General features: G+C 41.8%; 1 protein-coding gene across 1 annotated transcript; it reads left to right on the top strand.

Annotated features, from left to right (window-relative positions):
- Nucleotides 1-252: 252 nt before the first annotated feature.
- Nucleotides 253-8,006, top strand: fxn (frataxin). The gene is made up of 6 exons (XM_080852936.1): nt 253-373; nt 689-799; nt 972-1,060; nt 1,399-1,519; nt 6,496-6,593; nt 6,728-8,006. Exons 1-6 carry the CDS (start codon nt 275-277, stop codon nt 6,864-6,866), a joined length of 657 nt encoding a protein of 218 aa, XP_080709062.1. The 5' UTR covers nt 253-274; the 3' UTR covers nt 6,867-8,006.
- Nucleotides 8,007-27,308: the final 19,302 nt, after the last annotated feature.

The raw sequence follows: 27,308 nt of genomic DNA, 5'->3' as shown, positions 1-27,308 counted from the left end.
CTTCTATTGCTAATGATTGCAGAGGTTAGGGGATTGTTACCATCCAGTGTCTTATGCCCGTTTGGACGTTTGTTTTCATAGACTCATGTTCTAGTTTGAAATGGTGATCTCGCGTTGCTTGAGTTCATTTCGCGAGATAGTCAACAGACATTTTAATACACTCGCCTATTGAGTCGATAGTGTTTTTGCATTGGTCCGTTGCTGTTGGGCAGAGCTAATCGATTGGCTACTGTCTTGTTACGTAGCGAGAGACATTAGACGGCGACGTGCAAACATGTTAAGGTTTACATGGGAAGGTCGGCATATTTCCAAGAGTTTACTGACTTCTTTTTCAAAAACATCGTCCCAAGGAACCAGGTACCTGCAAAAAGAGGTACGTCTGTTGTTTGACATCGTTAGGATAGGACCGCAATACCTAGCTGGCTTGCTAACTATAGATGTTCTTATAATGGCATAGCTAACAAGCTTAACTTATCTAGGTGATATTCGGCTAGCATCAGAATAGCAATGACTTGCGCATCTGTACAGAAAACTACGTGCAATGTGTCATATTGCTAATCCTCGTTAGTTTACTGCATTCTGGGTGACATAATACAATGTTGGTACAATGTATCAATATCTAGTAATGACAGTGAGGTTAGCGAGATATGGCAAATATATTGTTTATCAAATTTGATTTGTATTCCAGAGTCTGTGTGTAATACCCTGTGTGGCTCGTCACTCATCGAGCACATCATCAAATGAATGTAGACATATTAATCTACCATCTCCGATGACCAGAAGGACGCTGGACCCTATGGTAAACATAGAAAGATAAGTGTTTGGGCCACATGTGCTAGGAAGTTGCAGTGCCAGAGTGCTGTCATGAAGCCACCTGTAGATTAACCAATGAATGTTATGATGAAGCATTACTGATGTCACTTCCACAGTGAATTGTCAAATGGTGTTCTTTATGTTTTGTGTTATCACAGTGGTTACAGACTGGACAAGTGGGATACGCTCAAAAGAGATGCTTTAATGTCACGCCTACATTTGCTGGGGAGAATGCTCTGCAGTCAGGGTGATGTAGCTCCTTAATTTGTCTTTTAACTGTAGCCATGTTGAGGAGACAGTAGGACTGTCAACAATGTTTTATAGTGCATGCTTAAAATATTTAAGTACATGTTTCTTTTTGCGATCACTTTCTTTTGGCACTGGAGGTAAAACAAGATGTATGGAATAATAATAATAATATTTATAATTATTATTTTACATTTTTTGGCATAAAACTGCCTTCTGCACTTGTAATTGTTAGGCTAGTTGAATAAGCCTCATTACAAATGAGCACAGTTTCATTTGAGTTTATCTTGTTTCTTACTGAACTTATCCTGAGTTAAACCATCTGTGTTTATCTGACAGAGAGTTTACCGAAGCTGTGTATGATAAATTAGCGGAAGAAACTTTGGATGCTCTGGCAGAATACTTTGAAGATCTTGCTGATGACAACTTTACTGGAACCGACTATGATGTTGTCTTTGCTGTAAGTCAGAGGATTGTTCAGCTTGTTTTGTGTATGCCAGAGGGTTACCATTATTCTGGATTATTCGTTTTTGTAGTAATAGTAATTCTTAACATAGGTGCTACCCAGATGTGTCAAATGTGGCCCGATGTGCTTCCTTCAGATGTCCAGTAGAGGGTACCATTGTCTTAAATTACATGCAGAAGATTCTAAACTATTGCCATATAGCAATCAGTAAAGTGTTCCTAACTGACAGCTCAGAGGCATACATTTTTTTTAATGCTACAAATCATAATACCTCTATAAACAAAGTCACCGCCTTGTGTTGTTTTGTGTCACATCAGGTGAAAACCACAAAGTTCACCTCAGGCTAGTCATGTTCATACAATTTACCATCAATACCATTTTAGAATTGATACTGCTTTCGGTAACGAGTATAGTCATTCAGATTATACAGATTTGACACAGTGCTTTTAAAAATGGAAGGATTTTTTTTTTTTTTTTTACAGATACATTGTCCTTTTAGATGGTGACAGGGCCATCTAAAAGGACAATGTATCTGTAAAAAAAAAAAAAAAAAATCCTTCCGTTTTTAAAAGCACTGTGCATTATCCAAAAATGTGAAAGGGCATGATAGAGATAAAAAAAAATACAGGCAGCATACTAAGAACAGATTAATGTGGTAGATATACAGTATCTGTGTCCCAATGAGTAAAATGTCCAGTAAGGTTTTTTGTTTATTTAAGTTGTAGGCACTGTACCAGTTATTGCGATATGGTGGGGGTTGTTGGTGGTAGAAGTACAGTCAGGTCTCAGCTTTCAAAGGGAATTTAGTTGTGAGTAGATGGGGTTGACTTTGCCTGAGGCAACACTGGAACCAGTTTGGTGTCTTCCATATTGTGGGGTCTGATAAGTCAGTAGAATAGTCTGCTACATAGCACTTCAGGGTAGTTTACAATAAACCATTATAACCAGATGACTGAAGACACGTGCGTGCACGCACACACCCCCCCACACACACACACACGCACACAAAAAATAACTATATTTTCTGTCCAGAGCTTTCCACTTTGTGTTCCATGCAGGCAGGCCACTGTTGTTCTCATTTTAGTATTGATTTCTGCCCTACTTCAGTGGTTGCAATTAGGGCTTCGCCGTAGGTGGCATTGAGAGATCAGGTCCGCCGAAGCCAATGCATATGTCAGCCTGGGAATTCATAAAAAAAGAAAATCCAGTTTCTCTTGTGTGCCTCCAAGACCAGTGTATTAAATTTGTATGACCAACGACCACTTTAAAAGAAACAAGGCTGTTACTCTTGTTTCCTCCCCATACATCAGTAAACCACATTATTGGATTGACTCTTTTACCGTAACTAAGCTCTGTAACATTGTTACGACTGGTATGATATCAGATAGAAGCACTTCTTGGAAGAACTAAGTCAGTGGGCACCTAGGTACCATGTTCAGCTGGGAACAGCCTGACCGCCGCATGCTCTGTCTGGTTTAGCCTTTTTTTTGTCTTGTGAAATGGCCATCATCCATCCCTCTTAAATCCTAGTGGAAGTTTCTTTCCATCATTTTAATGGCCTTCTCTAAACCTCCTGCTTACATTATTATTCAAGCTAAGCCCATGTGCCTTCAGCAAATTTGAGTACAGGTCTTTTTCTCCCCCTGTAAGGCCCTCACCCCAGATTTAGATGGCCATTTAAGAGGAAGGACAGTTGGCCCCTTTGACAACTGAAGGAAGAGTTTGCCTTGTAATGTATGCTGGCATGACATGACGCTGTCACCCAGAGCCATGATGGCAGGAGGGGGCGGTCAACATTTGAGTGCCCCCCACCCCCCAACCCCCTCCTGACAGGAGTCAAGGTTAGAGCGGCACGTGTGAGCCGTGGATCAGGAGACTGACAGCTGCCGTCAGGAAGACTGATGAGCTGTTGAGGGAGTCGGGAGGGCAGGCATGGGTCCCGGTGTACCGCAGACCCATAATGCAGTTCAGCTGTAGTTCAGGGAGCGCTGATGTTCCTCTGGAGCTACTACAACACGAGTTGTCACGACATTCTGATTAGCATGGAGCCTCACTCATGGTCACAACACTTCCGAATTCACTTGGTTTTGAAAACTTCCTTTTTTTAGACTGTTGTTAATTAAAATGTTTTGTGACAACCATTCAATCTGAAAACCAGTATTTTGGTTAGTAAAAAGTCTAACAAGGAAGAAAGAAAATATTCTGTAATCTGTATAGATTCATAGGAGAGATCTGTACTTTAGCAATGCAATATGGCCTGGCAAACACAGGCATATATCAAACAGTTGCCCAGATCCATTCATTCTAGGGGCCAGTAATTGGATGCAACAGCATCTGACACGTCTGTGGTGCTCCTGTTGGTTGTTATTTCTGCATGGCATGGTTAAGAAACGCCATTAAGCCTTGAGTTTTGGTTTTTAATCAAACCTCACACTTTAATAGTCTGTCCATTACAGCCATAAAAACCCTGAAGAGCAGTGACTATGATGAGAGCAGGACTGCTGATGAAGCTCGCTCTGGTTTGACGTACAGTTCTGATGATTCATTGTTGCCATGACCCAGATCCCTCGGCGCCCCCCACTCACACTGGACTGTCACAAGACTTCTGTTTCTAGCGTCTGAGTAACCGCTTGGCCCAACATGCTTTGCACTTGTCTCGTTTCTCTTTTCCCGCCTGTCATCATACTTATGTGTCTGTCTTTATTTTTAGAGCTCCATTTTGTGACCTTCCCTCCTTCCTACTTCCTTCCCTCCCTAGTCAGGAGGTGTGGCTATGCTGCTGGGTGTGGCTGGAGGCGCAGTAGGCTGGTGTTGATGGGTCATTCACACAAGATTTTCACCAACACCCAACACCCACCCCCCCACCCCTGGACCGTCCCCCAACCACACACACACACTCACACTCCTGTCCTGACCCCCCCCCTACTGCCAGATTAATAATCAGGGGGCTGTGGGGGAGTGACTGTCAGGACTCCTGCTGGGGAGCCACCCGTCCATCTCCGGCTGCCCAGAGTGCCACTGTCTCATTTAGTGTGACAGTGTCTCCGACTCTGCAGGCTTCAATACAGGGATAAATATATGCACTTGGGGGATGGAATGTTGCCATGCAAGTTTCTCTCTCCCTCTATCTCTCCTCTTTTCTCTCTCCGTCTGTCTCTTTGTTTTGTTTTGTTCTTGACAATCTTCCTTTTTCTGTTCTTGTTCTTTGTCTTTTTGTCTGCTTGTCCACTTTCTCTTTGGCTATGTTTGTCTCATCCTTTCCTCTTTCCTCCCTCTCTTCTGTCTTTCGTCTGCTCTTTCACTCGCCATCTTCGCGCTCTGGTCTCTGCTCTGTGACGGGATGATTAATAAAGCTGTGACTTTTTAAATCACGGGCGGGACAGCTGCTGTCTGTGGTCCCCGCTGACGGATCGGGCTCTGTTCCCAGCCTGGCAGCGCACTCTCTTCTCGTCTGCCACAAGCGACACGCAGGACCATAAACAACACACAGCGACCCCCCCCCCCCCCCTATCAGAGCCCCCACATAACCCTGCTCCCGCCAACATGCCCACCCACCCTTCCTGTTTTTTTTTCTTGAGGATGAATTGCAGAGCGCTAATGTGCAGCCGTAACTTTTTATTGGCTCTTCATCATTGCCAGAGAGCAAATGCAGAATGGGCGCTGCACAAGTGGTTCCCAGTGATGTGAAAATCGCTCTGATTTGCCACGTTGGCAGCGGAGTTCAGACTCGCACCAGATCTGTGAAGTGTAAAGGCTCAAAATTCAGTCCAGCAGACTAACTGACTGGTGAGGTATGGCATCTATTTGGGGCTGTCAGCACTCAAAAAGCTAGGTTCCAGTATGAAACCAGTTGGCTTCACTGTACCCCATGTTTTTATAGGGACTGCCAGTGTTTGTCTAAGACCAGGCCTCAGATCACCACATGAACCATGTCTGTGGGCTTGTTTGGGATGAGCCTCTGAGTTCAGGATTCCATCATTTATTCTATAATTTGAAGCCTCTTCTAGCATTTTACAGTTTGGAAGGGATTGGTTGTATTCAACATTAGTCATGCGCTAGACAAGAACCACTTACCGTCACTTTGATTATCTGACGTTTTTGTGGATAAGCGGGATGGTAAGGGAACTTCAGGAAGTTCTATGTGTTTTGTTTTTCTCTTGTCCTCATGCTGACCTCTTCACAACAACTATTTCTCAAGCATTCAAAGTATAGCTGCAGTGCTATTTTTACGGAGGGAAGGACATTTGACCATGAGGTCTTGTAGGGTTAATATGATTTTAAAACATCTAAAGAAGATTGGTCTACAATTGCTGTGTGATCAAGGTTCAGTGGTGAGAGGAATATTTTGCTAATCTTGTGGCTTAAGGGACTTGGTCCTTTAAGGAGTTCCTGAGGAATGTCAGTGGTATAGTTTGAGACTCAGGGATCGTAACAACCTCACAACCCTTATCTACTAGCTCTAATCTCTTAAAGCATCTCTTAATCCCTTAAAACATGAAACTTATATCCATCAACAGTCCCTACAAACTTTTAATTGTTGAGCCTTATCTCATGGAGTCACCAGAGGGCGAGCAAGAGTTTTCAAATCTGTGAAGTAAGAACTATAATTAAAGAAATTATGGAAAAGTTATTTAATCAGCATGACCTTTTAGGGTCAGTTCTTTATGAAGTGTGGTAATCATATTACTTATTGTTGAGGGACATTCATATCCAAGCATTCAGCCAAAGAGCTAGTGATTGAACAACACTATGCACACGAGGCATACTCAGCATATTTTTACCACAGGTCAACAAAAACTTGCTCAGTAGGGCATGGTGGGTAGGAGTTTTTAGTGTTTTTATTTAGTTTTTGTTTTTTTCTCAGCCACAGACCACAACGGAGTGTAAACACTTGACTGGGGCTTCCAGCTTCACACATGTCTTTAGGTGCTGTGAGTCTGAGTGACAGTGTTTCCCTTGTCTCTCTACAGAGTGGTGTGCTGACTGTCAAAGTAGGAGGCGACCATGGCACATATGTCATCAACAAACAAACACCTAACCGACAGATTTGGCTTTCTTCTCCCACAAGGTACTACAATTTTTTTTTTGAATCACTTGGCAAAAAAGTATCCTTTGTGTTTTCTGCTTACGTCTGATGTTTTTGATGCTAATGTGAACATTGTGGAACTGTTTGCCTAAACTTATTTCTTTCTTTCTACCTAGTGGGCCTAAACGTTATGACTGGTCTGGTGAACGTTGGGTCTACTCACATGATGGAGTCACACTACATACGCTTCTGTCAAATGAGTTCTCCATTATCTTCAAGTCTAAAATGGACCTGTCTCACCTGATACATTCCTGACCAGAGGGAGTTTAGCCCACATGCTTATACTATATCCACATAGAAACAACAGCATACAAACTGGCTTATTCATCACAGGAAACAAGTTTCATATATCTACAGATTCCCACTCCTTATAGTAGTCCATATTAAGTTATAATTTCTCAGAATGAATGCCTTGATAAAAATCATGTTTTAAGACTGCTCTGACTTGAAGTATGCCAGATTGATCAAATTAAAGTCATGTGTTGTTGCAGGTGGGTGCTCTATTCTAATAGAATTTATACCCAGCATATATAACTGGGTATATATATATATTAATATATATATAACTCTGTTTACCACAACGGTGTACCTGTTATGTGTAGAGTATGAACTTTCACTGTTCATAAGTCAGATAAGCTGTGGGCAGGAATCAGTCCAAATCCAAAAATGATTCAGCTTTGTTCTATGCAGGTCCACAGCGACATGCATGCAGTAACATTCATCTTTTAGTCAGATTGACGCCATGCCAATGAGTCATGTTGCAATATGTCTGTTGGGGCGTTGCCAAAAAATAACTTAAATATTTGTTTAAAAACGCTGCCAGCATCTGCACTCAAGAAAAAACATTTCGATGGCCGACGGGCCATAAACAGTCATTGCAAGTCAGTCCCACGATTTTCATTTAATGTACTTTTTCCCCCGTAGAATCATTCAAGCCCAGCCTGCTCTATATACAGGACGGAGGCGGATTACATGAGGCAGATGGTTAGGGGAGACCTCTTCTATAAGCCCCTGGGTTCATTCTTATTCAAACATTCATGAGGATGCCAGGCAGGAATATGTTTTCTTTAGCCGGTTTTAGCCTCTGCATATATCTTCTTCTGTCCTTTATACAGCCTCTTAGGAGCTTGTCTTACAAATAAACAAGTTTTGTTGTGATTTTGGAGTATTTGATAAGTTAAATTACTGATACATGTAAGGTGGACTGGACTGCACACACTGGGAAACTGTTCACCCTACATCCTAAAGCTATTCTTACCAGAATACAAACTGTACCATATGTATCTGTACCAATGTAGTCATTAAGCCATACCTTCTCAGGTTTTGCAGAGTTATTTTGTACCTTTGGTTGTATACATTATTGCTGATTCTATGAATGTGAGTAAAGAATACTTGTTTATCTGTACTTGTTCTGGCTCTGTTTCAACTGCCATCTGTCTTAATGTCCAATCTGGTTACCTGGATACATAAATCAAGATTTCAGACATCTTGGATAAACCACATCAATCTAAACCACCGGAAGGATGATGTGGGGACTGGTGGGATATCCATGTGTTACTGGTTGTTTGTTAAGATTCTCCCCAGCCAGATTTATTTTGTGCAACTGATGAAGATTAATTCACCTCCTGTGTAAACATAGCATAAAGATCACTTGTCTGTATGCAAAAAAGCAAAGAGCTTTGACATATAAAATCATATCATGTATGTTAATTGTCATGATAATCAAATGTATGAGTGCACAAATGTAATATATCGTGCGGGTGATGCCATCTCAGTCTCCAACATCCCCATCCAATTTGCTCTAATTTTGCTCGCACACAAATGATGTGCCTCATTAGTGGGACTACTCACAATGATGTATAATTGCTGTATTTTTCAGCAGGAAGAAAAAGAAAACATGCAAATGTCTCTGGCAACACTTGACACAGTGAGCCAGAAATAGCTTCTCAAAGTTTCCATGGGAACATAGCACCATCATTGACAACCAATGTAGATCTGACGCTTAGATCCTTCGGCGCTCAACGAAGCTGGCCCTGCGAATTAACCGCGCAATGGGCCCGTATTTGAGCTAATCCACTTTAAAAGAAGGAGCTAACGAATTTTAAAAGCGATAATGACGTCTCCAGAATCAATTCCCAGCATATGAATAGTCTGTTACCCACGTTTATCTGAAAGGACGGGTTTTTCTACTCAAGCCATCCGACCCATATAAGGACATTGCAGATAAGGTTACAGACTCGTCAGGACACTCCCATTTACACCTGTTGGTGTTTCCGAAACGTATCATTATTGGTATTGAAAGTTATGTCTGCTCATGTCTTGACGCCGAGCTCTTTGGTTTGAAGAAAAGAAGAGTCGTATAAAAGGTAGGATACGTTTATTTAGTCTTAAAACCACTTCAAACTTCGTTTACCTGCTACAAAAAAAACACAAGCTTGTGTGTTTTCTTTCATTTCCTTGTTGAGAGATATCCACCGTTTGGAAAAAATATCCAGTGAATAGAGGGCCATCCAGTCGGTGTTACTGCCATTTGTTACAGAGTATACTGTCACTTATTGGATCTAACTTCAAAGTAAAACAAAAGCACAGAGATACATGCCATTCATGGGTCAGAGATCAGCTGAAGTAGGAGGAAGCAGCCCTGAACTTTCCCGTCATTCCCATGCTCTCTCAGTCAGCACAGCAGAAGCCTCCTGTGCGCCTGGGGAATAAAGGACACACCCATAGTTTCATCTGCGCAGTAGCAAACTCACTACAATGCCAAATCTAGCAGCCTGTCTGTGACTGATGGTGATAGAATGCCTCATGCAAGGTTGATATGGATACAGCTTCTTTTGCAGAATTGGCCTGGTTGTCGGATGCGAGCGAAATTGATGGGCTGCAGTTCTCAGTAGTATGTGAAAAAATACCAGTAAGTGAGTGAGGTGTGTGGAGGTTAGGTTATGGCTCATCCCAAGGTTGTTGACAAAATCCTTGTTTACTGTCCAAATATTGATCCTGTTCTCTGATAAGGGCTAACAAGCAAAGCACAGCTCAAAAAGGGAAAATAGAGCCTCCTTCTTAAATTTCTCATCTTAGATTAAAAAGACAGCACACAGTCTGCAATTTGAGGGCACCAGAGTCACTGTCAAAGATGAGAAATTAATCCTTCTAACTTTCAAAGCAGTAATTTGTCTCAATTTTCCATTGGCCCTTTGCCATTGCTGAACCCTTACTGCCACCCTGTAAATTTGATTCCTCCACACTTAAAAGGGAGATCACATCCTCAAATTGTGCAGTTTGGCTATATTAGTTGTTCGCTGACTTGAGCTCTAAAGTTTTACCTTCTATTGGCAATAATTTCAGCAGGTGTGGGCTGATCCCGTCACTGTGTCTTTTCGGTCAAAATAACAAACATTCTGGTTTTGATGCATTCATGTAAAATGACAATCTTGGTATCAATAACATAATTTCAAATTGACACAGGGAAAAAGGTTACTTGTGTCGGTAACTATGTCCATGGCTATGTTCTAGCTTAAGCTATCAAACAACAAATTGCCTTTATATTGCTAGAATAAATTACCTATCCAGCAGAAAATCGGCAACTCCAGGTTCACTCTGAAAACATCAGCGATTTTCATCTGGGAAAGGCCATACCAATGTTTATCCTTGTTTCAGCTGTCACCTATTCCCGACTTTGTTTTGTTTCGTGGGTTTTGATAATGTGGAGGCACACTCCCTTGCTTTTTCTTGTGATAAAAAATGAGCGCAAGGGTTAACCCACACCAGCAACCACTGATTCCTCTTCTTGCTTCATCTTTATCTTCCAGCCGGCGCCACCAAATTCAAGTTGCCTTTTCAAAGGCCCTCTCTGTATTCCATTTCTGCTAATAGATCCCCCTACACACTATATATTTAAGTCATGGTTATGATATTGTTCAGGTCATTTTATGAACTGCAAGAGACGGACAGCCGAGGTTTTTGGAAAAAAGATAAAAAGTTAGAAACCTTGTAGTTAGCTTTAGGGTTGAGCACCCACATTTGAAAACACCACAATTTGGAGATGTTGTGAGAATGTGGATGAGATCCACCAGGGTAATCTGAAGAGTCTAATCTCCATATACTGTATAAATGTTAAATATATGGTACATGTTCTTTTCGGTTGTAATTGGTAATCGTTTCATGAGGGTCTATTGAAACTTTTGATATTTTTATTTTGTTTTATGTGTTAGCCATACACCTTTTTATGATGTTATTAAACCTGGTTTTGCAGCAGAAAATCAACAATACATTCAATTTTGCCAGGAAGATAAAAGCCGTATATTGGAAGACTTTGAAGTTGAGACATGTGATAGAGATTATTTCCAAACACTGTTAATGACTTAAGAATATAATAATCAAGTGACTTGTATTAATATATTCCTTGTATGAATTATGTGCTTATGAAAGAAGGAGCACAGCTTTTCTCTGTGTGTGTGTAACTAGAATATTAGGTGCCACTAAGTCTGCATATGAACAAGAGCATGTTTAGACCAGAGGAGATAAGAAAGGAACTGTGCTTCTTCCGACCTTGTGCAAAACTGCCACCCTTGCAAGACAGGGAGCCTCGGACGTGAGAAATCCACCACGTGATCATCCCTGCTGAAAGCCAAACTTCTTACTATATAAACCCCGTGCGAAGGGTTTATCAGGGCCTTCACTGTCAGCCTCGGCTGGGAGGGGAGCCCAATTGCAATTGTTGCTGTTTGTCTGTCTAATAAATATACTTTCATGCAGCTCCGGAGTCCTGAAGTAACTTAGGGTGATTTTTCACCTATCATAATTGGGGGCTCGTCCGGGATTCCAACAACCTCTTCGACTCTCCTTGCTGGGCTAATCATCAGGACCTGCACCGTACGGAGGAATACGAGACTCTGTTTTTCTAAAGACCTCCAAGACGAATTGGAAGGAGGCCAGGGCCTGCCAGCAAGGAGAGCCGAGAGTGAAGGAATTTAATTTGACTATAGGGGGTGGACTCCGACTGTTTGTGAGTATATTGTTTGTTTATTGTAAGTGTACAATAGTATAGGGTTCTGATTTATTTCGGTTTTGTGTACACTTGTCTTCAAGTGGGGTTGAGACTAACTTTTTGCATGTTTTGCTGCGGGGTGGAAAGGAGAACAAAACAGTTATAGGACTTTTTCCTGTATGCCCTGTGTGTTGAACGAATTGCTAGAGTTAGAGAGACTTCTGTTTTAGTTTTCATGTGTGGAGCCTTCAAGGCAAAGTTATACATTCCTGTTCACCTTCCCGAGAGAGCTCTGGTTTGCCCATAGCGTTCATAAAACGAATAGGCAAGGCCTCTGAAAGGAGGAAGGGTGCCGTCAGTTTTTGGAACGGTAAAGGATTAAAAACAAAGTAAGCCTGTTGCCAAAGGAAGGGCTAGCGCGCGCTGAAGATTATAAGCACTGTTCACCTTCCTGTCATTGAAAGAGAGCTCTGGTTTGCCCATAGCGTTCATAAAACGAAGAGGCAAGGCCTCTGAAAGAAGGAAGGGTACCGTTCGTTTTGGTAACGGTAAAGGCTATATGTGAGAGCGCTGTACACCGTAAAAGCCTGTAAAAGAGAGCTCTGGTTTGCCGCAGTAAAAGGCAAGGCCTCTTAAGGAAAGGCAAAATTGATAAACAAGGTGACATCTGCACGTGAAACTGTCTAGGCCTACTATTATTATTATTATTATTTTCTCCGGAGATTTCTGTATACATTCCTGTTCGCCTTGTATGAAGGGAACACACTTTTCACTTTCTGTTTTCCTGTTGGGCCTTCTGGTAGGCCTCTTGGTGCATTGTTAAAGGAAAGGGCTATAAAGAAGGATAGAGTCTGAAACTTATAGATACATACCTGTCTAGCCGGATTTTAACAATAAGAAAAAATGGGAAACAAGGGATCTAAAATTGATGACATATCCCAGTTAGAAGGGGACATGAAACATATGGCAATACAAGAAAATGCTGACTGTGTAATGCACAGACATATGTGGAAACAAGATTTTGGATTTTAAGGAGTCTCTTTAAGAGATAAAGAAAAAGAGTCAGAGATACTCTAATATACTAATACTTGTGTGTTATTTTTCTGTGGGGTTGAGACGAACTTTTTACAATGGGTAAAACCAGATAAATATAGTTATAATCTATGTAATTAAAGATTTCTCATTACTGAGATGCCTTGACCCGGAACCAGTAGGGGACTGATCACCCCAGGGAAATTCCCTGGCCTCAACCTCCTCAGAAAACGAGTGAGATGGAGGACCTCTGGTCGGGCTTAGGTTGACTCAGCATTGCAATCTCAAGAAGAAAATATGAGAGTCTGAAAATAGAAACATAACCCTAGTGTGAAGAATAAAATAGAGGTAATTTAAAAGGTTTCAAAATCAGTTAAAAATATTAAAATAAATGGATAAAATTACTTAGAAATGGGAATAATCCGTCAAAATCAGAAAACTTACATGTTAATGGCAATAAGAGGTGGATTTAAAATGTCTACAACAAGAAGAAAATTGTAAACACAGATTTGAAAATGTTTTTGCATTATTGGTTGCGCCAAACAGATAAAAGCTTACGTTAATGGTTGCAAGAAAGCCAATGATTGTTTGTTTTGGTTTATTTTGGCAAGAGGGCCAATGATTTTTTGTTTTGTTTTGTTTTGTGTGACTTTGATGCCTGTAGAGCGGTAACCAGAGAATAACATGCACAGAACAGAAAAAGAATGAGACATCTAAAAGCAGTCATACACATAACCCATTACTTTTGAAGAGTCTGAAACGGGACAGATATTTAAAATGCAGATTATGTTAAAAAAAAAAAAAACATGCTCTACAAACTTATTAGGAAGAGATGTGATGTGGGTTGAGCATTAGAATTGTTCCAACAATACATGGGTTTTAGAATAAATTAAACAATGGTGTCCCAAAATGTTATCATGTATAGAATATACACTGTTTAGCCACTAAAAAAGATTTATAGAGGATGTAACCCTGTCCCACTAACTATATTGACTTAGATTGATGCACTGGACTAACACAGGATGGGTGGGGGCTGAGTGCTGGCTCAAAAGACTATATTCTCACAGGCCATGAGCTCAAACTTAGCTACAGTTCGAGAGACAGTCAATTGTTGTTGAACATCTTGTGCTGTTCTCCAGATAAGAAGATTTTAGCAGAAACAAGGCCACAAAATTAGCCGCTGTGGTCCACTAAAGTAAAACTATCTTTAAAAAGCACCTCAGCCACAGACAAAGAAATAAATTATGTATTTTCTGGGATTAACTTAATTATGTAGATAATGGATTCCAAACCATGCGTTAGAAACACAAATGTTGCAGAGTTTACTTTATTCTCAGCCCATGTCAGCTGGAGATATTATTAAAAAGCCTGAAGCGGGAAAGCAGGCATTTGAACAGTTAAAAAAAACTGTTGGTTAGTTCTACTGTCTTAGCACATCCATGACATGACAAAGCTATTCATACAAGCCGTAGACTAAAAACAAAACAAAAAGAAAAGATGATATGATATTTGTGTTAATGCATAAGGGGGGACTTAAAGTTGATACCAGTGGCATACTATTCCACACGGCTAGATCCAGTAGCCCAAGCAATGTCTGAATGTTTACAAGCAGTAGTGGCTGCAGCCTTGGCGGTGCAGGCCTCTGCTCCTATTGTACTAAACACACTTACACTGAAAGTTCCACATGCTTATTTTTTATTTGATTTTTTTTTGCTCTCACAGCCTCATATCACTTTTGAGCACTGTGTGACATTTAAGCCAGCTACACTTTTATTTAAAGCAGAGGACAGATCAAAACTATGGCAGCCAGAGCTGACCTACAAGATAGGCCTATTCCAAAAGAGATTTAACCATTGTTGATGGTTCAAGCAAACAAACCTTGAACACATAGCCACTACTTCCACACTATTCCGCACAGGCAGAGGAACTTATTGCCCTTATTGTGCACACACGTGCAAAAGACCCGGTTTCATTGGGGAACCACAAAGCAGACGAGGCCACTAACCAAGCAGAACGTTTTATCACCTTTATTTCTTTTATTATGATTTTAGTAATCCAAGAAGCCTATTGGATCATCAGGTTCTGATACGATGTTGACCATTATTTTACTCCAGATATTGCTATTGCTACTTGCTTTTACTAATTTTATGTAAAACACTTTCAACTGCAACAACCATCTGACACATACACATTTGAAGAATTAAAACACACAATACTAAAACATATGCTGCAATATTGAGCCATGGTGAAAACATGCCTCAATAAGTGGGGATAGTAAGCATATATTTTTACTTCTTGTTTTTATTTTATGAGAAAGAAGGTTAATCATTCATCATTGATTTTATATTGTTTTACTTCTTATTGAATTATGTAGTTTGAAAGATGTTTTAACATTCAGTTATAGATTTTATTGAGTTAAATCCCAACGAAAGAAAGAAATATTGTCTAGCCATAGACAATCACTGCTCACAACCCCCAGTCAGCCGTACTGGTAGAAAAGAAAGAACCGATCTATTGAAAGCCAATTCAGAGAGAGAAATTAGTGATATTAAGCATGCATGTTGATATCACTGTTTGAAATGATGTATGGAAGAATCTAAACTGCCTAAGTTCTTAAACCATTTGCCAAAACAGACGAAGAGATTGAAAATACTTGGCAAAGATGATATTTGAAACTAAATGCTCTCAGACTTCTCTCCCCTACACAGGAACACTGTGAGGCTGAATCCAAGGTTGGGCCAGGAGATTGGGTCCTAATCAACAGCCTCTAAAGAAAACACTTCCACTTGCCGAAGTGGGACAGAGCAGACCAAGTGCTACTGTCAACATTTACCACAGTCAGTCAAAATAGCTTAGAGAGCCACGTGGATACATCTGACTAACTGTAAATGGGTAAGCCTGCATACGAGGCAGAGGAATAAGGACCATCTTTCTTTGCTGTTTCCAGGTATTGCCCGCAGTGACAGAAAGACCAGTCTACAAAGGGGGGTTGATGTATAGATTCTTCTCGTCTCAAACGCTGGCAGTAGATATAGTACTGTCCTGTGGGATTAGAACCGAGTGGAAATTGTGGAGTAAAAGGTCTATTCCTCTGCAAAGTCATGGGAGGTAACGCAAAATGGGCCAAAGTATGTGGGGGACTCCTAGTAACGACTGTGGGATTTTACATTGTTGGTCTAATAACATGCTTATAAATGATAGCTATACAGCATCACTGTTCACATTTTAACTGGCCCTTCATGCCAGACAATGCTTCACCACCTCCACACATCATTAGCAAAGATGCTTTGTTTGAATGCTATTTAAAACCTGGGGAAAAGAACGATGCACACCTAGGACACTGGACACAATGTAAAACCATTACATATGTGTTTGATAATGGAAGAGAAATACAGTTAAATACTTCATCTGAATGTAAAACTGCGGGATGTGTTTGAATGGCAGACTTCTTGAAGTACAGGATATAGCTATAGCTGATATGTGGTGGTTATGTGGGAATGGTGAACTAAGAGCTACACTGCCTGTGGGTTGGTCTGGGACTTGTGCTTGAACAATGTTAGTACAACCTTTTCAGATTACCCCCAGGTCCAAGATACAACAGTACCTGAGGAACGTTCCAATGCATTCCGTACGAGGAAGGAGAGAAGCAGGGTTCGACAACCTGGGCATTCCCTGAGGCATTCCAGACGACTACAAGGCCTTGAACCCAGCAGCGAATGGCCTGGCATCTACCCTCTGCCCCTGGTGCGTCATCGGAGCACACACAGATTGGATTAATTTCCTTTACTACGATGAGATGATATTCCAAAACCTGACCAGAGACGGACTACAAACGATCAGAAAAGAACTACACGCCAACTCCAGGGTAACACGGCAAAACACGGCTGTGCTTGAGATCCTCACTGCCGAGAATGGAGGCATTTGTGACATGCTTGGTACTGACCAATGTTGCACACATGTCCCTGACAACACCAGAGATGGGAAAGACTTAGATCTGATCCTACAAATAAAATGCAAGCGAGTTCTGGCACGCATGATTGGTTTAGTGCCCTGTCGACAATGTTTACCTCATGGGAAGGAATGTTGATGTCTTGTGTGGGATTGATTTTGGGTATTCTTTGTGTGTTGGCTACCTGTCCATGCTGTGTAGAACCTTGTATACAGAAGATGGTGACTGGAATGATTAAAACTGCTGACGACGAATACCTTGCCTTACAAATACGTAGCGCCTATGCCTCTGATGGAAAGTTTGCTTAATAATTATTTACTAAGGTAGATGAAATAATGCTCATTAATGACCTCTGTTCCGAAAATCCATGTGATGAAGCTCAGAATGATGATTTTGAAGTTATCCATTGAAATTGATAATTAATGCTTAAGAAAGATGATTTGTGATTTTGATTGTGTTTGTAATTTTTGATTATCCATTGAAACGGATAAAAGGAGGGATTGATAGAGATTATTTCCAAACACTGTTAATGACTTAAGAATATAATAATCAAGTGACTTGTATTAATATATTCCTTGTATGAATTATGTGCTTATGAAAGAAGGAGCACAGCTTTTCTCTGTGTGTGTGTAACTAGAATATTAGGTGCCACTAAGTCTGCATATGAACAAGAGCATGTTTAGACCAGAGGAGATAAGAAAGGAACTGTGCTTCTTCCGACCTTGTGCAAAACTGCCACCCTTGCAAGACAGGGAGCCTCGGACGTGAGAAATCCACCACGTGATCATCCCTGCTGAAAGCCAAACTTCTTACTATATAAACCCCGTGCGAAGGGTTTATCAGGGCCTTCACTGTCAGCCTCGGCTGGGAGGGGAGCCCAATTGCAATTGTTGCTGTTTGTCTGTCTAATAAATATACTTTCATGCAGCTCCGGAGTCCTGAAGTAACTTAGGGTGATTTTTCACCTATCAACATGTTTCAGACACAGAATTTATTTTTAGCACGCTTAACTCTGATACTGTTCAACATTCCTAATTTACAATAATCTGTTTGAAATATTCTTTCAACCTGCTGAAAACATCAAAATAGACATTTGGCAACATCAGTTTTTTTTTTAGCAAATAATTGTACTTGCTGAGCCAGAACACTATTAGCATAGCAAACCGAACTCTGATGAGCAACAAATGAACGCAGCTGTAAAAACATATTTTGTAAAATTACGTGCATTTTGGAATCTAAACCCAAACTCAAGCTGCAAAGAACAGGGAAACCTACTTGACAGCTTTTTCAAATTTGCATGATGTAAATGACATTAATTTGCCTTAATTTGGACATAAACTCACGCCTCTCAGAGATGGTACTGATGATGTAATGATTTTGGCCGTTAGCTAAATAAACAAATAAACAAACAAACAAGCTGAAAGCAAAGCCACATACACTTTTCATGAGGGCCAATAATCCATGCCACAAACAAAGCACTTGCTCTGCTTACCACTGCATTCTCCACTGCATGGGCACCGGTGCCTAATGTGCTCTTTCACCCTGAGGTTGTTCCGCTGATTTTCTCTAAATAAGTCCGGTGTCAGAGGTGAGCCTTGGGCAGCCTTGGTTTATGAAAGCTGAAGGTGAAGCCTGCCCTGTGTAATGAAAACGTTTGTATTAACTTCAGCTGGACCCCAAGGCCACTGAGCAATAAGAGTGGATGAAGGCTTATGCGTCTGTGCTGTGCTGTGCTGTGCTGTGCAGTCCATGCATACCTCAGTCCGCCTGAATTGAACAGTGTGAGTGACTCACAGCAGGAAGGACACCAACACACACACACACACACACACGAACAGAGAGAGATTTTCCCAGTCAGAGGAAGAGGTGTCAGAGAGGTCAACAATATAACTAACTTGTCTGTGGCATACTAACATTCAGTACTCATTTGTATACTTTGCAAAACCACTTCGCGTGTACTACAAGCCCTTACAGCTATGCATGGGCAGAGAGAAAAACCCGGACAGTACCATGAGGATGATGCATTAGCTCACAGACAGGATCCAGGGAGATAAGCAGAGAGAGTGAAACAGAGTTGAATGGTATTACTACTAGTGGGGCAGCAGGGTGAGATAACATGAAGCAAAACTCCCTCGTTATAAAGAGATTAGGTGTTATAGGCCCCTCAGGTCCGACAAGAGATCAGTTACCTATGAGCTCTGGCTGCATTAAACAGGTGTTTGTTGTGCGCATGTGCCGTGCATAGTTAACAATGGTGGTTGGAAACCCAAACAGAAGGGAGAATGAGGCAGAGAAGGTGTCCTGTCCACGATGTTGCACCCTAATAGTGATGCATTGAGCAATCGCACAGGTTTGATATTACACCTCAGTCACAAGCTACTTCACAGGATTGGCCTGCAAGAAATGCATGAATGCCGCTACTCTCATCCATGTGATCACAAAAACATGCACTCACTAACACACACACACACACACACACACACACACACACACACACACACAAACACACACACACACACACACACACACACACACACACACACACACACACACAGTATGCAGTATATACAGTATCAGCTTGCGTCTGACAAAGTGACAAACCTGTTCTTAAATTATGTTGGGGCCACCAAGAATAAATTGAAGGGCAGATGATTAAAAACCTCTCTGGTCTAAGTATTGATGGTTCAGAGACATCTCCCACATGACAAAAGGACCCTGGCTACTGATTTATTTATGTAGTCATTTAAGAAAAGAGATAGATATTGAAGAATAGGGCCATGGCAATATTGAAGGAACGGTGGGGGCTACTATTTTTGTATCAAAGCCTGGAGTGCTAAAGCAAAGGCAGTGGCAATATCAAATTGTTTTCATTATTGATCCATGAAACTACACAAAGTAATTTGCTCTACGGTCGTGGCGGATTGCCATTTAAGCATGTGCTGTTCACCTGAATGCATGTTGTTTGTCTGAGTGTACAGCAATTGAGCCATTCCAAGTGGTTACTTAATCAAAGCGTCAAGCCCCTCCAGTTTAATTGCTTCATTATGCTGATTTTGCGGTTTTGCCCGGTTTACGTCCATCTCTCTGAGGCCTTTTCCTGTGCCATGATTAAGGTGTAGCCGTACGTAACACTCAGGTCATAGCCTTCACCTTAATCACATCGCCTGGACCTCATGGTGAAATCACCTCAAGAAGCTTAACATGAGCATTACAGGGAAGATTTAGCATTTACCAGATTGACTGATTTTGCCATCTGATAACTGTCGTAATTTTCTGGAAGCATGCTAGAGAAGTACATTTGTTAGCATTAATTACACAGCAAGTGTTCATGTGCCTAATTAACAGATATTATGGATCCACACAACCAGTCGCTATTTCCATGAAGGCACTAAGCATAAATAAATTGCTATTTAGAAATGACATAGCACGCATACAAATATTTTTTGTTCAACCACTCAATTAAGAGATCAGTCATATTTTGTAACAGCAGTCGCACCGACTCATTTGGTTTTAAACCCACATTTACTTCTCAGAAGCTGTTGTGTAAGTATGAATGCAGGTGTTGCTGTGCTCCCACAACATTTTAACAGGGTCAGCTTCCACCTTTTCACTTTGCTGACCGATGCCCCAAGACATAATGGGAATGTTCAGCAGAATACTCTCCAGATAATAAGCTAGCCTGTTTCACCCATCCTCATCAACATCATCATCATCATCCTCTGTTAATGCCCAAAGCAGGTCGTCTAACAATAGATTGTGATTAGTAATGAGGATAAAGATGCATCGTTGCCCCTGATAAAGCAGTCTCTGCCCTGCCAGCTACAGCAGCTGGTTCCTTTGTGTTGTTATCGTGGCCACATGTACAGAGTGTAATGTAAAACAGTCTCTGTTTAATTGATATATTTGTTAATTATATTTAATATTGTTAATCTCTATCTGGATATGATTTGTTACTACTATAAATATTAAGTGTGATATCTAATAATTCAGTGTAGATTAAAAAAAATGGCTACTACACTATGTAATATTTTCTTTTCAAAATCTCTAAAAAGGGAGGGGTTTGTGTTGTATTTATTTTATAGTAAATGAGAGGACAAGGACACCCATGATCATTACCCACATTATGGAACACTTTATGCCGTTGTGTATGTGTGTAATTTATGCTCTCTATAATGAAGTGTCATCAGTTTTAGCCAGGGATTAAGCTTGGGACGGCCCTTAAAGAGAACTCTGTCATTTTACAGGTCCAATATTGGATTGCCTCCTGTAGCACTGTCACTGAATTATATATTTCACAGACAATGTAGATAAATTGCTGTTGACTGTAATTGCAGATACTCTTGGTGCCACTGTTAGAAACCACATTGACATTGTTTGAAGGTCTTTCCCTTCTGCAACTTAACGATGTTAATGTATGCACTGTTCAATTCCTTGCTGGCTATTTATATTTGCAATCGTTTGGACTGAATGCAAATAAGCAACAGTCTTGGGCACATGTACCAAAATTACTTTTGCATTTAACTGACCCAGTTAAGAATAAAATCCAGCTAAACTGAAATTTAGAATGAGTGCACATATTTCCCTTAAACCTCGGTTGAATTGAAGTGAAAGAAGGCAAGAAAACTGAATTGATTTGAAAAAGACTTGCTTCACTTTTAGTTGAAGGATGTTGAAGGATGTTGCTGCTTTGTTTAAGGAAAGGCACGTCTATTGGTCTTCGACACATGCTTGCAGATGTGACCTTGCATGCATCAATCAATTCAGGTCCTGTACCCTCAGCCTTTTGCATGTGATTTAACCTTGCGATCGATTTGAATAATCTGAGAATTGGTCTTCGTAGCCAAGAGTCCCTTCTAAACGAGAGAGAACAAACATCTAAAAAGAATACAGAGAGTCTTTCAGCTGGGTCTGCTGTGGAGTATAATTAGGTGGATAAACTGAATTTTGTCCTTCTTTGCCTCCTTGACTTGTGAAATATCATAGCAGACATCACAAATAATGACCTGCAAGGTGGAAAAACCTTCCTTTGCACACTTAATTTGTTTTTACACTTTCATGATCCTGAATATTTTCTTTGTAACTGATACTAATGCAGCGAAAAGGCTATGTGTATTTGTGTACGCTCGTCTATTTGGTGTATGTTAGACTCATAGGTGTGGATGTATGGCTTTGACCTGATGTTCTTTGTCTGAATTAAGGGATAACACACATTACACAGATCCCTGCACCAGCTTGTATTTCTACATGGCATAGGGGTTTGTGTAAAGCAGAGAAAAGATTTGAGATTAGAAGGGAATTACAATGTAATTTGGTACAGATAGGGACATGATGGGATTCCCGTGTGGCTTAATTCAGCCCTGAAATATTCCTGCCTCTGTCCTGGCTTTATGTAACTAAAGTCAGAAGATCGCGTGAGATCAGATGCTTGATTTCTGTTTGCATGACATGTGCCTGACGCATTTCTCTGTACACCACGGTTTCAGTCTAACCTAACCTTATCTAAGTGATCATCTCTAACCTATAAAGTAAATAACTAGAGCCATGGATTAAATAGACTGGGATTCATTTACTGACTAGTCAAGTACTATTGCAAGACTGTTGGATGCGTGATGCAAACATAGACGACACATAGCATCAGCATTTCTCACTTCGCTATCATCATGATTGCTCCTGATACCTTGACTGTTTGTCATCTTTGGAACTCGTCGGAAGTGGTTGGGTAGCCATTCCCTTTGTGTATTTCAGGTTATTTAGGCTGAACTAACAAGCTTAAATCACTGCTACAGCTTTTCAATGCACTGACCATTTTAGTCCACTTTTTGAGTTGAATCCCACTGATTTGGCTCCATAACTGTGAAAGTTGAGCTGATCTCTCTGTTGAAGCACAGCCACTGGTCTCTTCTGTCGGTAACTCTGGGACCACGTGCAATCCCAGCTGCTGATCCACAGGAGAGAGGCTGTACTTCAGATCTGTGTTTCAGCCATGTGCACACACACCAGTCCATCGGTCTGCTGGCATTACAGTGGGACAAGTATTTTTTTTTTAGATCCATTCATTCTTGGAACCTCCCCCGGCTCACCCGCAACGTCGCTCTGTGACAGCAAAATCCTGGCACTCTCATGGCCCAAGACCCTTGTAATCATAATCCATTCGTGCAAGCTGCCGTCGAATAATTTCATTTGTGCAGCCCCGTGCTGGCTTTGTGCCTTGAACTCTGCTGTTCTGACAACTGATTATTTGTTCTTGTGTTTTTTCTTCTTCTTTTACTTACCATGGGATGTGCGGTGGGGGAGAAAAAAAAAAAAACAGAAAGATAGTTGGATTGTTTTTGTTGTTGTCCCGCTGTGCTGCACAGGCCACAGGTGGGGACACGGGACACGAGTGAACCTCATCCGACCCACCGCTGATTTACTGTCAAATCAAGCGGGCGCTGAGGCTGTCCTTTTTGAGGGGAGAGGAGAAGTGCTCTCTCCCAGGGTCGCTCCTAACGCACAGAGGGCTAAGCTGTAGTTAAGGATTACAGAAAATTGAAGAGACTCTTCACATTATCTGCCCCGGGCTTAGTAACATAATTATCCCTCTCGAGCATTTTCATTAGTGTAATGTTTAAAGGTCTTTTTTTCTGAATTATGTAACGGTGACGGCCGACGCAAATCTCAAAATGAATTTGACCATCTGATTTAGTTTTGTGACTTTAAGCAAGAAGTGTTTCTGAAAAGCGCACAGAAGCTACCGGACGCTGCTTGTCGCGTCGGTTCTTTGGCTGGTTTGTTTTGCTTTCGATGCGGGCGAAAGTGGCTATGACTGAGGGCACCCATAGGGGCAGTTGTTGAGGGTTTCTATCCCCCACACCAGCTGTGGAGTAAAGTCAGGGGTGCTGTGCAGGGTGAATGTGAGTCTGAGCTGAGCCGACGATGAAGTACAAGAAGTTCATCCCCGTCCTGCAGGTGGCCATTGGCATTGCCCCGCTTAACAAACGGGAAATGCTGCCACCACCGAGGAGACTCTTCAAATCACCCGAGTAAGTGTGTGTGTGTCTCTGGTGTGGGAGCATGTGTGAGCTTGTGTGTGTGTGTGTGTGCCGGTGTGTGAAAGAGAGAGAGAGAGATAGAGGTAGAGAGAGAGAGAGAGAGAGTGAGAGAAAAGTGAGAGTGAGAGAAAATGTGTGTGTTGGCCAGCAAAAGAGACTGTGTGTGTGTGTGTGTGTGTGTGTGTGTGTAAGACAGATGTGATGATTAATGAGGGGGTTTACAAAGCGTATGTTTCAAATATGCCTGTTAATTAGAATTGAATCTATTTTCATCTCACTATTTGCCTAATACTATTTTTTCTAGGATTAAGAAAGGATATTTCTTACGTAGCAAACACATTCTATAGCAACAACAAGTACACTCTTAAATAGCAAATAAACACTTTTTCACACAGAAATTTGACACCTATGTGAAATTTGAATGCACTGCATCACTAAAAAGTCTTCATACCTCACCTCCTGTCAGTCACCGATAGGGGCAACCATGTGTGATCGGGATTGTGTGTTACTTTAAGTTTATGCGCATTTGTGATTGGATGTCAGAGAGGGTTGAGGGTCTCAGAGGGTGACTCTGACCGGGGGGGGAGACGGTGGAAAAGGGATATGGTCAGGGTCAGGGTCCCTCTGGCTTGCCGTTGAACCCTGGATGTGTTTGGTCTGACTTTTCCCCTCAAAGCACCACCAGTGGTGGCAGGGACCGGGCGAGGATGAGAGCAGGGCACGCCAGGAATGCACAGTGGCATCTGAATAATGAATTACGAGGGGGGAAATGTGGAGAGGTGTTACAACCTCATGTGTAAGCAAATGTGTCTGTGTGTGTGTGTGTGTGTGTGTGTGTGTGGGTGTGTGTGTGTCTAGTGTTTTGTGTGTGCATGATGTTGTGACTTTGTATGGGTTTGTTTGTGTGGATTTGTGTGTGCATGTTGTGACTGTGTGGGTGTGTCTAGATGTGTGGAGATTACAGTATGTACTTGTTTGTAGCCGTTTGCATGTCCATATAGCTGTGACTGTGTGTCTTTAGTTACTTTTCCATGGATAATGTTTATTTTTTGTGAGTTCCTCATTTTAGTATTCCCCATTCCTCTCTGCATAACTGATCTCCACATGCTTGCTTAAAAGGAAACCCCCCTGTCTATCTGTAATGACTGCATGGTCCTGAGGATGTGTGTGTATGCATATGTATGTGTGAATGTGTGTGTGTGTGTGTGTGTGTGTGTGTGTGTGTGTGTGTGTGTGTGTGTGTGTGTGTGTGTGTGTGTGCCGGTACGTGTGCGTGTCTGTGTGCGTGTGTGTTTGTATTTGTGTGGCAAGACCATGCTCACGGAGGTGGTGGGTGGCTGTTTGAGTGGTCGTTCATTCTCGGGCTGCACCTGTTGTCTTTGTCAGCGTGTGGCGTGTGGGGGTACGCCGCTCAGCCTCTCTCAGCTCATAGGTCCAGTGGAGGCAGCAGCAGCAGCAGCAGCAACCAGCAGCCATCTGCGAGTAGCAGCAGCCAGAGAGTAGTAGCAGTAGCAGCAGCAGTAGCAGCAGCAGCACGCAGTTGACTCTCCCCCATTGTAGCCTAGCACTCCGCTCCGTCAAGACCAAGGGACCTTTCCTCCTCTTTCTCTCTCTCCCTCTCTCTCCCTCTCTCGCTCTCTATGTCTCTCTTCCTCTTTTCCCCCCTCTCTCTCATTTGCTCTCACTCTCTCTGTTTCTAACCCTGTGTCACTTTCCATCTGTTTCTTTCTTTCTTTTTCTCTCTTTTACCTCATCCCTTCGATCCTGTCACCATGCGTCTGGGAATGACATCCTTCATAACGGATATACTCAGCACCTCGAGTAACATCTGCTTCTGCTGGACGGAGGGAAAGGTAGAGTGGACTCTGTTTTCAGTCTGGGAGTGGAGGAGAGAGTGGGGAGAGAAAGAGAAACTTCTTCACAGAGGAACAGGGCTGTGGAGTGGTGGATTGAGTTTCTGGGTGGTATGCATGCTGGTAGTTGTAGGAGCTATCTGTTTCTGCCTTTGGGGATGTGTGTGTGTGTGTGTGTGTGTGTGTGTGTGTCGGGAGGGGGGTCATGTTTATATGGATTTACTCTGGCACTCTGGGTTTCTGCAACCTGAGAGACAGAGAGGCACACCTATTCTTGATGTGTACTTGTTTTATTTTGCAACTGTGTCTGTGTGTGTCTGTGTGTGTACCAGCTTGGTTTGAAGCACAGGTTATCTTGTGTTCACATGTAAGTCTGAGTGCGTGTGCATGTGTGTGTTTGTGTGTGTGTGTGTGTGTGTTAGTGCACAGGCAGTGATCTGTTTTCTGTTGTCCTGCGAGGAGTTGAAAAAGAGAGCAAAAGAAGAAGAAGACTGAGACAGAGACAAGTCTAAAAAGAAAAACAACCTAAAAACGTTTTTATACTAAACTGAGAAAATCCCATACATAAATAATGGAATAAATATATAACCATGTGTCCAAGCTATCAATGCAATGTGCTTGCACAGCGTGTTGTAAAGTGCAGGCGGCTCCACATGCTCTGTATGATGGGCAGTTGTAATGTAGTGTTGTGTCCGTTCACCTAGTTAAGACACCAGGCTGTTTTATTATGCTGTCAGTGCAGGGGCTGGTAGACAGTCTGGATCCTTCTGGCCGTTCGTAGGGGACTGATGGACATTTTCAGGGAGTGCGAGTGCAGTAGATTCATGGCGGGCCAATGTTTGGGAACACCAGGCAACTTAAAAATGATTTGTTTGCGGATCTGTGTGTGTGTGTGTGTGTGTGTGTGTGTGTGTGCGTGTGTGTGTGTGTGTGTGTGTAGTGCTGCTGTTTCCTTGACCTTACTGGGTGAATTTGTGAGCTGACACGCACTTCATCAATTCCTGTACCACACTGCTAGCATACACACTGTGGATCCGGCTTTATTTGGCTTTAGTTTCAGTACAGTGAGAAAAGTGTGTGATGGAAATTATTGATAGATGTGAAGATATTCTTATAACCTCTTGTTATATAATATACATCTAAACCTCACCTTAATTTGTATCCTTCTTTAAGGAAAGATCCAGACTACAGAAGTAGAGACTGTGTGTGTGAGTGGTAAATATTTAGCGTAATAGTTTTTCTGGCGCGTGATTTGCATTGCGAGTTGCCAGGCGGAAGAGAGGCATATTTCTTTTTCTAATCAGGCGGTCCAGTCTGTGTTATGAGACCACTTCCACAGATTAATGTTTCTATATTGATTGCGCAATGGCGACATGTAGATCTATGGTCCAGAGTCATCAGGCACCCCAACTCGTCTATCACTGTTTACTTATCGCTGCTATCGGGGAGGGGTAGTGTGTGTGGGGGGATGGGGGATGAATGACCGACCACACATCAGACTCCTGTGCTCCAGAGGGTCTCCATGACACTGGAGTCAGATCAAGCTCATTTGCATTCTCGCTCTCTCGCTCTCTTTCTCTCTCTCTCTTGCTCCCCTCCTTCCCTTTCTCATTTCAGTAAATTGAGAAAAGGCTCGTATCTCTTTATTAAAGTTAGTTGGGTTGGTGTCATGGCTTGGTTTGTATTCTTCATTCAGCACTTTGGTGGCTGTTCTCAATGGCCGGTGGCATGTCCAAGCAGGAAACAAAGATGTAAAAGCGTTTAATGAAATGGCTTAGCATTTTGTTGTGTGTTTGTGTGTGTGTGTGTGTATGCGTGTAATAATTTGTTTGTGTGTGTCTGTAA

Source organism: Sprattus sprattus (genome assembly GCF_963457725.1).
Source record: "Sprattus sprattus genome assembly, chromosome: 15".
Lineage (NCBI taxonomy): Eukaryota > Metazoa > Chordata > Actinopteri > Clupeiformes > Clupeidae > Sprattus > Sprattus sprattus.
Note: the sequence above shows the minus strand (reverse complement) of the source record. Positions and strands in the feature narration are given on the sequence as shown.

Coding starts and splice junctions, on each gene's coding strand:
- fxn (XM_080852936.1), top strand. CDS start 275: ATGTTAAGGTTTACATGGGAAGGTCGGCATATTTCCAAGAGTTTACTG. Junction 1,061..1,398: donor GAGAATGCTCTGCAGTCAGG/GTGATGTAGCTC, acceptor TTTATCTGACAG/AGAGTTTACCGAAGCTGTGT. Junction 6,594..6,727: donor TGGCTTTCTTCTCCCACAAG/GTACTACAATTT, acceptor CTTTCTACCTAG/TGGGCCTAAACGTTATGACT.